Raw genomic sequence first — 13,471 nt, 5'->3', positions numbered from 1 at the left:
AATCGCATAACTTGAGTCGATACTGACATAACTACACAGACGCTTTGTTGTTTTGCCAATACCTTAAACCTTACCGAAATAATGTCTTTAGTTTTGCAGAGTAATGGAACGTATATCATTTTTTGTCATACTTCAGTTAATTTGAATGAATTTAAACCATGTTGCTAACTTCTTTTCATTACTGACTAAATCACAGACATTATCTTACGAATTTGAACATACAGAAATGCAGAAATGAGCTGTTATCTGTGACAAAGAATGATATTATTTGACACGAAACTTGTCTAGAATGTCCAAACTAAGCTCTTTGTCATCAAAATTGAGTTGTTGTCAAATAAAGGTATCAGTGTTGCACATAATCGAACTGGTATTAAATTTTGTGTCAGCTGTGTAAGTTTGGTCAGTACCTGCCAAAAATTTTCACAACTGCACATTTTAATACCACCACCCATTACCTGAACATTAACCGTAAATGTTCGAGTCTTAATCTTGACTGTCTGAAGATTTAGACCGAACCTTTTAGATATGTGTAAACATTTCAAGGTAATTTTACCACTAAAAATGAAGAAAAAAATGTAAATAAATTATGTGTTGATGTTTTGTCGATGTTTGTGTCGATGTTTTTTGTCGAGTTTTTTTCGCGCCGGCGTTTTGTCGTGTCGATGTTTTGTCTATTGATGTTTTGTCGCGCTCCCATTATAATATTGCCTACGTAACTGTATTGTCTTCTTGTATTTAATTATAATAATCTGCGTGTTTTATATTCTGTATACTAGTCATAACTGCTGAAATAAAACGAGATTGTCACACATTTTAAATAATTATTGAATCCCCTTTGTCCTACATGCATTGAGTCTTAATTCAACGTTCACACCTTTCCGTAAACGAGCGACTGCAAAAACGGAATGCCCGAAGGTGATACGGAAATCGATAACAACTTGATCAAATGAGAAAAAAACACAAACTACAAGCTTAAATATTTTGTTTTGCATGATCATATATTTAAAATGATAATATGAAACATAAACAGGAATATCATACGAACCTTAAAATATTAGCAAGCAGTGTAACTAGTGCAAACTCTCAAGAGTATTTATTTGCAAAAGTTCGAAGATAACATCATCAAATGAAATTGTACATGAAAATGCTTGGACATATTAACGCGCGGACATGAATTAGCGCACGTGGAATAGTGCTAAAATCGCTGTTAAAAGAACACCGCTAAAATAAGTAAGCTTACAGTATTCTCGTTATAATTCGAGCTGCAGTGTTCTGAAGACTTTGAAGTCTATTCAGTAAGACCTTCGGAACACCATACAAGAGCGCATTGCAATAATCAAGGCGTGAAGTGACGAGTGAATTTACTAGAGATTTTGTAGCATCTGTATTTAGATATCTCCTGATGTGGCCTATTCGACGTAGCTGTCCGTACCCTGATCTACAAACTGAGTTAGTATGTTTTTCCATGCTCAAATTGGAGTCTAGAAAAGCACCAAGATTCCTTACACATTCAATCAGGGCTGTTATATTTCGATCTTCTCAGATCGTCCAGCACGACTTTTATTGTCGTGTTATTGGTACTATTTAGTTTCTCAACATGACCATTTCGGCCTGGGTGGTTCCAATACTCCCGCTTTCATAGCCTTGGGTAGTGTATAATCACCCCATGGATATTGTGCCGGCTTTTTAATTTTGTCTTTTGACAGTTCCTGTAATACGCAGGCTCCATAACCTCAGATCCCCTTTCTAAATTCCAGTTTGTTTAGTTCTGCCCATTGTTTTCTCGTTTGGGGCAAACTTATTATTTTATCTGGGGACCAAACGCCGCTCTTCATGGAATTACATGCCTCAACACCTGCGGATGCTCCAAATTGTTTTTTGTGTAAATGTTGAGTTCTGCTCAACCCGGGGCTAGAGGGCGTGGACGGTAGCATGCATTTCCACTACCGTCCATGAACAGGCACAATCAAACCGAGCCTGCAACATTTTCGTATTTGTCGTGTTGAGCGACCTGTGAAGTTTCCACTTTTTTCTATTTTAATGTTCTCTTCTCCAATTTTCACAGTAACCGATTCAATATGTTTTTCGTTTCTTTGAGAGGTAAATACAAAGACTTTAGTTTTGTCGGCATTGATTTTCAACATGTTGCTGTTCATCCAAGATACGATTTTTACGAGACAGTTTTCAACACAGCTTAAAACATCCTTTTGAGAGACCGGATTTGTTGGTTTGAAAGATAAATAAAGCTGCCCATCGTCGGCGTAAAAAATGATGATTTAGTCTATGTTTCTTGCATATTGTACCAACTGGTTTAGTGTACATTGTGAAAAATTTTGGTCCGAGAACGGACCCGTGGGACACTGTAACTTGGGAAACAGTCAAAACGAACAACCATACATCTGGTGAGAAGAACGAAACACATCAACACCGTCGACTAGGTGATCCAAGAACATCTAAAAAGTACAATTAAAAAACCAGTAGGGCACCGCCTTAGAAACACATGATCCTCAACTTTAAACCTGCAGCCAACATGTATGCAAATTATGTGTTACCTTTTACTAATTTTATACAGTTAACTGAATGCCACAAGGTAAACCCAGCAGGTCACCGCCTAACACTACAAAAGTTTTACACCAAGGATTACACCAATGTATGACAATATCTATACCATTACCTATGCATCCCATAAAGTTCTATTGATCAAACAAGTTATTGGTTCTATCAATATAATTTCTCATTTTATTGTGGAGTTTTCTATTTGTTAGTAACAAGGCCTTACATTTCACTTGTACTCTGTAGCATGGTTTCAAAAAACAACCCTTTTTTACTCTGTTCAGAAGCTTTTTCGCAATGATAGTCTACTGGCTAGCTTGTTAAATGTAATTGGACAGGATGAACCGTCAAAATCTAAAACATGCTTATTGATAAACTTATAAGGGTAACCACAGCTATGTAAAAAAAAACAAAGACAAATATCAAACAGGGAATGCCACATACCAAAAACGCAGCCTCCCCAAAACGAAACCCACAGCACGCAGACGCGCACACCACAAACACATAAATGCGCACACACACAAAGCCAACACATTAGGACGAAACGAACAAACAAAGGAACACAGTGGGGCACCGCCTTGGAACGGTCAGTGGCAAAAACACCACTGGGAAGCTTAAACCGGTTTATGGTGCGCACCCAACCTCACTCTTACCCCCACCATGTTCCAAAGACACGGGACAGTGTAAATAAAAGTAATCTCCTCCAGGTGAATCTCTAACACACGTAATGGAAACAAAAAGGCATGGCATGTAAAACACAAAAATGCTCGTGTATAAATATATAAAAAGCAAACATTTTCGTTTTTGTCGTGTTGAGCGATCTGTGAAGTTTCCACATTTCTCTATTTTAGAACCAAAAACGTATGTACTCAATGCCTTTTCAGAAGACAGAGCAACAAGAGAAACACCCTTAAGGGCCCGACGAAACAGGCCAGAAGACAGATATCAAAACAGTTCAGTCCTGGTAGGATTTAAAAACTGCTTATCATAGAGTCCTCCCCCTTTTCCGTCAGACACAATCAAAGAGGGAAGCGTAGTGTCCAGCTGTAAACGGGTTGAATACTAAACATGCGGTATGTCTCAAACAGTTGGGTCGTAACCTCTTTTAATAAAACGTTTTATAATTTTACCAAATACATTTGGAAAATTACCATGACCCAAGATCTTACGAAGTTTGTAAACCACATCCCCATAAAAATCGTGTTTAGAAATACCTTCTCGCAGAAGTGTCTTTAAATTACTATTGAATTTTAAAATTAAATCAGAATTACGATAGTAAAATTTAGCAAAATATTTACGCAATTTGTAATAACGGTAGCCTTGCTGAAGAATTTTACTTGTAATATATTGATTACGTTAATTGAAATGCTTGACATGACTACAAGCTCTGGCAAACCGAATTAATTGAGAAATATATACCCCATAAGATGTAGCCTGAGGTACATCCCCATCCAAATGGGGAAAATTACAATACTAAAATTAAAATTATCCCTCTTGTCATAAATTTTGGTATGTATAATAGTATCATAAATAGAGAGATGTAAATCTAAAAATGCAGCATCAGTATCCGAATTGTTAGTTTTAATTAACTGAAGCTCCCTATGATAAATAGTACCCACCAACTGACCAGAAACGGATTATCCATATTAAGAATATCATCCAGCTAGCGTGATGTATTATTAAATGCAGTTATAATACCCTGAAACCCCGAAAATAAGCCGGTTTTGAAAATAAGCCAGTCTCGAAAATAAGCCACCATTTTACTACAGGTAAAAAGGGCTTATAAATAAGCCGCACTCAAAAATAAGCCGTCCAGTTTTTTTATCAGTAATAGTATAGGATACCATATAAGTTACCGCAGATTTATTTCAACATGTAATAGCAATAAAACATACTTTGGAATAAAACACTTAAAACAATGCATGCTGTTCTGAAGTTTAAAAGCCTGGACAAATTAAATTTTTTTAAAGCAATAAAATTCCTGCCTTAATGTTTTAAACCTTAAACACTTATTGTCACTTCAGTTCTGCTAATTTACATGACCGGTCTTTATAACAGAATGCAGTGTTTATCAGTTATTCATACCAGTTGGCCGATTATATCATAGGCGTATTTGTTTGTGAGGCCAGACAAAACTTTTTAATGGGTAATTATCTGTTAGCATCGGATTATTTTCATTAAGAAATTGTAACAAACTGTAACAAAACTGATATGCCAGAAATATAAGTATTTACCGACGTTGATGTTTTTACTATAAAGCAAAATATATGACGTCCATAATTATCTTCAGTACTTCGGTACTCGAAAATACGCCGGCTTTTAAACCGTTACTGAATATATGCACTCAAAAGTTCGCCGCACTCAAAAATAAGCCAGTCTTGATAATAAGCCACCAAATCCTTACGAATATTTAAAATAAGCCGCGGCTTATTTTCGGGATTTCAGGGTATCTGCCTGCGTATCTGGAGAAAGGCTCAACATAAAGTCTCTTTCATAACAATATAAAAACAAATCTGCGACAAGGGGTGCACAATTTGTTCCCAAGGCGTTCACGTAAGTGCAGTAAATATATTCAAATGGGTTGTGTCCAACGTTCAATGAGACAATAAAATCTGGAAAGTCAAAAATACCGCTCGCCAGTATAATGTGATAGTGCCGTTCTGAATTAGATCTAGCAATACCGTTCGCAAAATGCATTTTCTGCTAGAAAGTAAAACATGTTAGAATGCCGTTCTGAACTAGAAATACCGTCGGTACATTCTGCTATATAGTAAACACTTGTTTTAAATGCTGTTCTAAATAAAATTGTGTTGATTTGAAATCGACTTCCGTTATGTTGTCATCCTGAAGTAAATATATAGAGTGACGTTGCTAACATTTTTTGGTGTCAGGAGTAAGGATAGCTAGCGTCTTGAAATAGACGAAATATATTTTGAAAAACGACTAGCAAAAAAAAAACAATAATCATGAGCAGAGATAGTAATTCAGATCCCGAAATTCAATTCAATATTATTGATAGAGTGTTCAATGTTAATGATGATCTTGACACATCTGACAATGAATCAAACGGGCATAGTGCTATGTCGTCACCTAGGAATGTACTTAGTTCACCGAGTGTGTCACTATCCAGAAGTCGACAGGATAACACCCAGCACAGTGTAACGCCTTCTGTGCACCACCAGCACAGCGTAACGCCTCCTGTGCGCCACCAGAACGGTTTTTCACCCCTAGGGCGAAACCAGTCTATAGAATCACCCCTTGGACGAGACCAGTCCAACACATCTAGGCGAGACCAGCCTAGTATGTATAGACCAGACCTGGACGATCACCATACACCTCCCCTTGGAGTCAGCCGACACTATCTGTCTACAGAATATCAACGAAGTATGTCTTCCTCAAGACACCAACCTGATGCCACACCACCGAGATCCTTCAGGCCTAGCAGGGACACACATAGAACCCTAGATTTGATGATCTCTCCACATCGCTATGGGCGGGGTCATTCCCGTAGAAAGTCTTCAGAGATGGGTCGTGATGTAAGGACTCTACGTGACCACTCTGACCAGCGTAGTAACATAAGGAGAGATATGAACTTAACTACCGACAAGGCTGGAGATCTGGTGAAGAGGATCTTAGCCCTAACAGACAACACTGCTATAGACGCCATTCCGAACAATACAGACAGAATAAAGATTTCAATGAAGGCAATCATAGCAATTTTTACCCAGATCAGATGGTCTACCCTTACGCTCCTCCTCGAACAAACCATTATCGCGATCCTACAGCTATGATCGACCACAAAACAACGCTTTCCCTCAATCAAACCAGAATCATACAACGGTGATACCCTATGGGAAGAATACCTATCTCATTTTGAGAATTGTGCCGATCTAGGTGAATGGTCTTATTCAAGGAGAGCACTTATCCTCGCTTCGTGCTTAAGGGGTCAGGCTCGTACCTTTTACATGAATTTGGATCTATCACAACAACGAAATTACCAAACATTGATTGATCAAATGAAACACAGATTTGGCGGCAGTGTCCATGAAGGGAAGTGGCTAAACCTCCTTGAAAGTCGAAAACGTCAACAGAGAGAGAGTATTATTGCCCTTTGTGACGATCTCAGGCAGTTGACAAAGAAAGCATATTACCAACTTGACAGCAAAGCCCAAGATATAATTAAACCAGCTTTACAAACTGGTATCCGTGGAAGCTAAATACAGATGTATGGATCGAAACTGCAGTACACTGCAGGAAGCAGCAAGCATCATTGAGCGTTATGAAGCAATAGTTGGACAACCCAAGGGCAAACAGACAAAAAGCAATGTTCGTGCAATCGATACAAGTGGTATGGAGCCACATTTAACCAATGTCTTACAGAAGATTGATTCAAGGTTAGAAGTAGTCGAAAAAGCTGTTTCGACTAAGGAAGAGAAGAAAGAAGATGTTAGAACTAAGACTGAGCCACAAAGAAATAGCCGTAGGCCTAGATGTTACATCTGTAACTCAGATCAACACTTACAAAGGGAATGTCCGAAAAACAGCCGAGACCACTACAATGCATACCATAATCACAACAACTTAAGTACTAAAAGAAGAAATTTTTTAAAGTCAGAGAAGGTCTGACACCTCCCAAAAGAGCTCTGGATCTGAGTTGTTAAACTGGAGGATGTCGAGTCAGTAGGCCGGGCTTCGACATCTGAGGAGAAAAGGCCTACAGTTAATAAACCCATCAGACTCTGTAAGAACAGGACATATATTGGATAAGAAATTTGACAATGGTTTCTATACAAATGGTAGAATATTAGGTGTCGAATGTGAATTTCTGATAGACAATGGCTCCACTGTCACAATACTATCTGAAAGAAAATGCAATGAAATTCAAATTGACAAACGGCCCACACTAGAACCTTTTCCAAATCCTGTACATGATGCAAGTGGCGGAACAATCCGTACAATTGGTAAAACAACCATTCTTTTACCCAAACTGTGTTAATTTGTGATATAGGCCAGGATGCAGTAACTGGACCGGATTTCTTATTCACCTACGCTTATGAAGTAAATTACAAGGAAGGTCATATTACCATTGAATTTAACAAGATCAAAATTTGGATTGGCAGTGAGAAATCAATTTCGTGTAGAGTGCTTGTTCGAAGAACAACAGCTGTTCCAGCCAATTCCGCTATTTGGTTACCTGTTGACATTGACCAGTCTGAAAAGTTAACAGAGTATGGACTCACTGAACCAACTAAACTTACCATAGATAATGCTGCCATAGTACCTGGTGTTGTACAGACGGCTAGCAATGACCTTCATGTTAACTTCGTGAATTGTTCGAGTGATGATATTACTTTACACTCTAAGCAGGCTGTGGGACAATGTAAACCTTATACATGTATCGACAAAGAAGCAAAAATTACCAGAAATATAAGCACAGAATCCAAAAGCAATGAGCAGATCAAACGGGAATTACCTGAACATTTAAAAGACTTATTAGAGAGAAATTCTAAAAATATTTTTGCAGAAGAATCTGAACAACTCAAAGATCTCCTTATCGATTACCAAGCAGTATTTGCAAAATCCTCTGATGATCTTGGTAAAACTGATAGAGTTCAACATCGCATACACACAGGTAATGCATTGCCGGTCCGACAACTTCCACGAAGACAGCCAATGGCTAAACGCGAGGCTGAACGAGCAGAAATACAAAGCATGTTAGAGAGAGGTGTTACAGAAGAATCAAACAGTCCGTGGAGCTCGCCAGTTGTTCTAGTGACAAAAAAGGACGGAAGTGTCAGATTCTGTGTCGATTACAGGGTTTTGATTAGTTTAACAGTAAAAGATGCATATCCACTCCCTAGAGTGAATGAATGTCTGGACCCGTTAGCCTATTCGAAATAATACAGTTCGATGGACTTGTCGTCAGGATTCTGGCAGGTGGAAATGGCTCCCGAAGACCGACAAAAGACAGCGTTCAGTACATGCCTAGGTCTATTTCAGTCGACTGTCATGCCCTTTGGTCTAGCAAACTCGCCGTCGACCTTCCAAAGATTGATGGAAGATGTTCTTAGAGGCTTTCAGTGGATTGAACTGCTGTTATACATGGATGATATCATTTCCCCAAGCAATAGCGTGGCAGAAGGATTACGAAGATTGCGCAATATATTTTATCGCCTCCTTGCTGCAAATCTGAAATTAAAACTATCCAAATGCGCCTTTTTCAGACCAAGACGAAATTTCTGGGTCCGGTTGTCTCTGAAGAAGGGGTGGCCACTGACCCTGATAAAATCTTTGCAGTAAAGGATTGGCCTCAACCCACATCAGCGAAACAAATACGAAGTTTCCTTGGCCTATGCTCCTATTACCGCCGATACGTCCCTGGATTTGCTGGTATTGCACGCCCCCTTCATAAGTTGTGCGAGAAAGGTGCAAAATTCATTTGGACTTCGGAAGCAGAGTCAGCTTTTATTCAACTGAAAGAGGCATTGACAAGCGCATATCCACTACGTGATATTGGGTTCATTCTTGACACAGATGGTAGCGATAAATGGGTGCAGTATTGTCGCAGAAACAGGACGACCATGAAAAAGTCATAGCATACATGAGCAAGTCACTGAGCAAACACGAACAATCCTACTGTACTACGTGGAAAGAGCTTCTGGCAGTAGTAACAGCTTTGCGAACTTTCCGTTAGTATATATGTGGACAGAAGACACTGCTACGGACTGACAATGTGGCAATGAGTTGGATAAAGTAATTGAAACGACTGTCAGGACAGATAGCACGATGGGTCCAAGAACTTAAGATATATGACTTGACAGTTGTCCACCGTGCCGGTTTGAAGCATTCAAATGCTGATGCGTTATCAAGAAGACCCTGTAAAGTGTGTGTGAGACAACAACGCTTAAGTGAGACTGAGAGTGACGACGATGATGAATGTGATCCCTCGTATTTGCAATACATACATGTGCAAGAGGAGCATGTAACCAAAGAACAGGTTGTTGGAGAGTGTGTAAGAGTGACCCAACCTGGAACTAGTGGTCCCGACAGATCCTACTTGGAAGACTTTGACCCAGAAAGTTTGCGACAAGCACAGAGTTCTGACCCAGACATAGTTCCACTTTTGCATGCCAAGGTGAACAATGCTGATAGACCTAAATGGGATGAAGTATCCAGTGGAACGACAGTCTTGAAAACATTGTGGCGTATATGGGATCGACTGCAAATAGATGCTGGACTTCTGCACCGCAATTACTTTGAAACCAATACAGGTGTGGATAGAGCACTGCTTGTAGTACCTTCCAGCAAACGTGAAAGTCTGCTTCACTATTTTCAAGATATACCTTCGTCAGCACATCTAAGATCCGACAAGATGATATATAAGCTGAAACAATCGTTCTACTGGCCGGGTATGAAGGACGCTGTGTCTAAATACTGCTCAACCTATGATAAATGTGTCACAAGGAAGACAACTGCTAATATGAAAGATCCGCTACAACAGTTCCGTGTCGGTGCACCAATGGAAAAGTTAGCATTGGATATATTTGGTCCTTTTCCCATTTCAGAATCGAAAAATAAGTATATACTTGTGGTTGTTGACTGCTTTACAAAATGGACAGAGGCTTACGCAATTCCGGGCCAGGAATCACAGACTATTGTAAAGGTATTAGTGAACGAGTTTATATGTCGGTTCGGGACTCCAATGCATATACTTACAGATCAGGGTACAAACTTCACGTCTACTCTTTTCAAGGAAATTTGTGAATTTCTTCACATTGATAAGGACCAAACCAGTAGCATGCGTCCAATGGCAAATGGGACCGCTGAGAGATTTATGAGAACACTGCAGAAAATGTTAACAATGTATTGTGAAGATAACCAGAGAACCTGGGACGTATACCTACCACAACTTCTTATGAGTAACAGGGCATCCTCTCATCCAAGTATTGGCACCTGTCCAAATATGATGGTCCTGGGACATAATGTGGTCATGCCAATCGAAGCTGTAGTCGGGAAACCAGAAGATCAAGAAACAACCGACGTCCCTGCTTATGTAGAGAAACTTCAAGATGCTCTGGTCAGTGTCCATGAGCATGCTAGAAAATGTATGCGTAAAACCGCAGAATATCAGAAAAGACACTATGCCCTTAGGGCAAAGAAAAGGACTATGAGGGAAGGACAGCCAGTTTGGCTCTACAATCCCATACGATGTGTTGGTGTTTGTACAAAACTGACTTCAAAGTGGTAAGGTCCATACATCGTAGTTAAGCAGCTTGATGATGTTACATATTTAGTCCAGATGTCACCAAAGACGAAGTCAAAAGTATACCATGTCGACCGCCTCCTTCCATACCATGGTCGAAATCCTCCAAAGTGGAAAGTGCGCTGTACAGCGTGCAATCAGTTAAAGTGTTAGTCCGTTGAGTTAGTTGTACCGTGTTGATTTACAGACAATTGTGAGACAGTTATCTATGATAATTTTAGGTTGTTAACGAAGTTGATACAATCAACGAGTTTTGTGAAATCAATCATGTAATAAAGTTAGATTCGCACCGGACGTGGTCTTGGATATGAAGTTACAATGACTGTAATTGATGGACCGGTACCATCCATCTTTTAACCGTTTGTTTTAGGAGGGACCTGTTTGATGGCACATATGTAGTGTGCGCATCAAGTACGCGCTAATACCTGATTAATGTGCCGTGCGAGATGTATAACCGCGGTCTAAAGTGTGAAGTTTATTGACTGTATCGGTGGCGGCCCTGTATGGGACGCACCTGCGGCTTGCAAAGGAAAGATTAGTTTGATGGCACATATATATGTGAAATTGGAATGTGTGCATCAAGTACGAGTTAGAACGAAACTAAAGAAATTTGTGTAACATTGGTAGAAACCGAATTTGAAGCCGTTGACGGTCTAAAATTGTTAATAGAACTAAATGCGGACACGTGTGCATGCTATTTTTTTAAAGTGTTGACAATAGAAAAATGTATAGAAACTTTCATGGATTGGACACAACCCAATGGGCTCTATTATCAGTTAATATATAAACATAAACTTTTGTTTAAAGTGACTATGACTTACAGTTTTATTTTTAGTGAATTATTAAAATAAACAATTAAAGTCTTTAAAGTAACATTGGCACAATGTAGTAATACTTGAATACATTTCAATAAAGAAATGTTATATTTACTTCGACGAGAACGTTTATTTGTCTTGCAGTATGGAGAGATGTCCAGTGTGTCAAAACAAGAGGTTTCAGAGTAGAAAATTATTGAAGCAACATGTCGGTAAAGAGCACACATATTTGGCAGTAATATGCCCATTCTGCCCTAAGGAAAAGACTTATAAAAGAGTATTTGACCTGAAAACTCACTGTGGGAAGAGACACAAACAAGAGATCAAAGATGTACCAGATGATACGTTCACGGAGGCTAACGGGTTCTATCTTGCCATCAACCCGGAAAAATACAAAGAGTTCTGTTGCCCTTCTGACAGATTGTCATAAGCAGCAGTAAAGTTAAGAACTCTAATGTTGCAATGGGTGGAGAAATGTAAGGGCTCTACCCGCACACGACAGCAGATTTTGGATGGTCGGGATGCTGACGACAGCGCATTCCACATGCCAATTGAATTGCAGGTGGTGAACCCTCCAACCCACCAGTCAACGTTGAAAGTACTTCACACTTCTCTTAGCACTAATTTGGCTCCAAATGCAGACATGCTATAATGATGAAGATAAGATCAGAGTATATTTCACCCCGGACTTATACGATGACAAGTTAGCAATGAGAGCCCTCGCACGTATTATGGCTGGGACAACAGGTAAGTCAGGTCATCAGTCTTTCGATAAATCAACGACCGAGAGTGCACCAAGTCTGAGAGCGTCAGTTGCAGCTAAGTTGAAAGTACATTCAAGTCTAATTAGTTCAATAAAGATCAAAAGAGTGCAGTTCGAGACGATAAATCCATCGCCAAAGAGAGCAAAGACGGCAGTCAGTGAGCCGGATCTGCCAGTTAGTAGCGTTACTGACATTGTGGGGCCCCTAATACAACTTCAAACAGAAACCCACAAACTTGCTACAGGGACAATAACAACTTATGATCAGCCTGAGAATGATAATGAAACTTTCATAGCCACAAAAGTACTTAGTGAGATCAATGAAAGAGAAATTGAATCTACTGAAGACACCAAACATGAAACTCCAAATGATTTACAAGATCCATCATTTGTGAAAGACATTGAAATTACTGAAAACGCCACACATGACACCCCCAATTGATTTACATGACCAGGCTCCTATGGAAAACACAGAGATTGCCGAACCCCCTAAATTAAATCTACAAAGTGAATCGAATGACTCTGCACCTATGGGTAACAATGTGGTCTCTGATATTTTACAAGAAGCAGCATTGAATGCTGGTCTGACCGGCCCACCATTGCTAATAAAGTCGACCGTCAGAAAAATTGCAATTCCAAAACGTGACGTAATTAGCACGATGAATTCAAGTGAACTTATTCATGTTCCACCGAAAAACGTAAGCTTCGCTTATAGGGCATCGAAAATGTTGCGCATGGGTGGGATGCCCCTGTTTCCACCAGCTCGCAGAGGATGGAATGAGGATGAAGTTGTGACTATCGAAGAAGGGAGAATATCGAGAAAGTGGCCACCAAGAGGATGGAAGGAGCTTTCTGCAGACCAGAAATTACTCTAGCAAGAGTTTCTTTGCCTACATATTCTGCAAGAAAGGCTTGGTGACATTTCGTCAATTGACCGTAGCGAAATGCTTGAGGAATTTAATTTCCTTGCTCTCCCTGGTGCAAAATCGTTCCCCATCACAAAACTGGCCAGGTACCACACTTTCTGTACGCTAGTGGCAGTCTCAAAGGGTCGCCAACTCGACAAATGGACCGCAG

The 13,471-nt window shown here is 39.6% G+C and overlaps 1 protein-coding gene across 1 annotated transcript; it reads left to right on the top strand.

Annotated features, from left to right (window-relative positions):
• The first annotated feature begins 8,762 nt into the window (after positions 1-8,762).
• Positions 8,763-12,061, top strand: LOC128559642 (uncharacterized). The gene is made up of 3 exons (XM_053551946.1): positions 8,763-9,090; positions 9,327-10,797; positions 11,776-12,061. Exons 1-3 carry the CDS (start codon positions 8,763-8,765, stop codon positions 12,059-12,061), a joined length of 2,085 nt encoding a protein of 694 aa, XP_053407921.1.
• The last annotated feature ends 1,410 nt before the right edge of the window (positions 12,062-13,471 follow it).

The sequence above is a fragment of the Mercenaria mercenaria genome, chromosome 9 (assembly GCF_021730395.1).
Source record: "Mercenaria mercenaria strain notata chromosome 9, MADL_Memer_1, whole genome shotgun sequence".
Classification (NCBI taxonomy): Eukaryota; Metazoa; Mollusca; class Bivalvia; order Venerida; family Veneridae; genus Mercenaria; species Mercenaria mercenaria.
Note: the sequence above shows the minus strand (reverse complement) of the source record. Positions and strands in the feature narration are given on the sequence as shown.

Excerpts from the sequence above, each read along its gene's own strand:
- LOC128559642 (XM_053551946.1), top strand. The coding sequence starts at position 8,763 with ATGCGCCTTTTTCAGACCAAGACGAAATTTCTGGGTCCGGTTGTCTCT. Across the intron at positions 9,091-9,326 it reads GTTCATTCTTGACACAGATG|GACAGATAGCACGATGGGTC; the intron begins GTAGCGATAAAT and ends AACGACTGTCAG. Across the intron at positions 10,798-11,775 it reads ACAAAACTGACTTCAAAGTG|TATGGAGAGATGTCCAGTGT; the intron begins GTAAGGTCCATA and ends TTTGTCTTGCAG.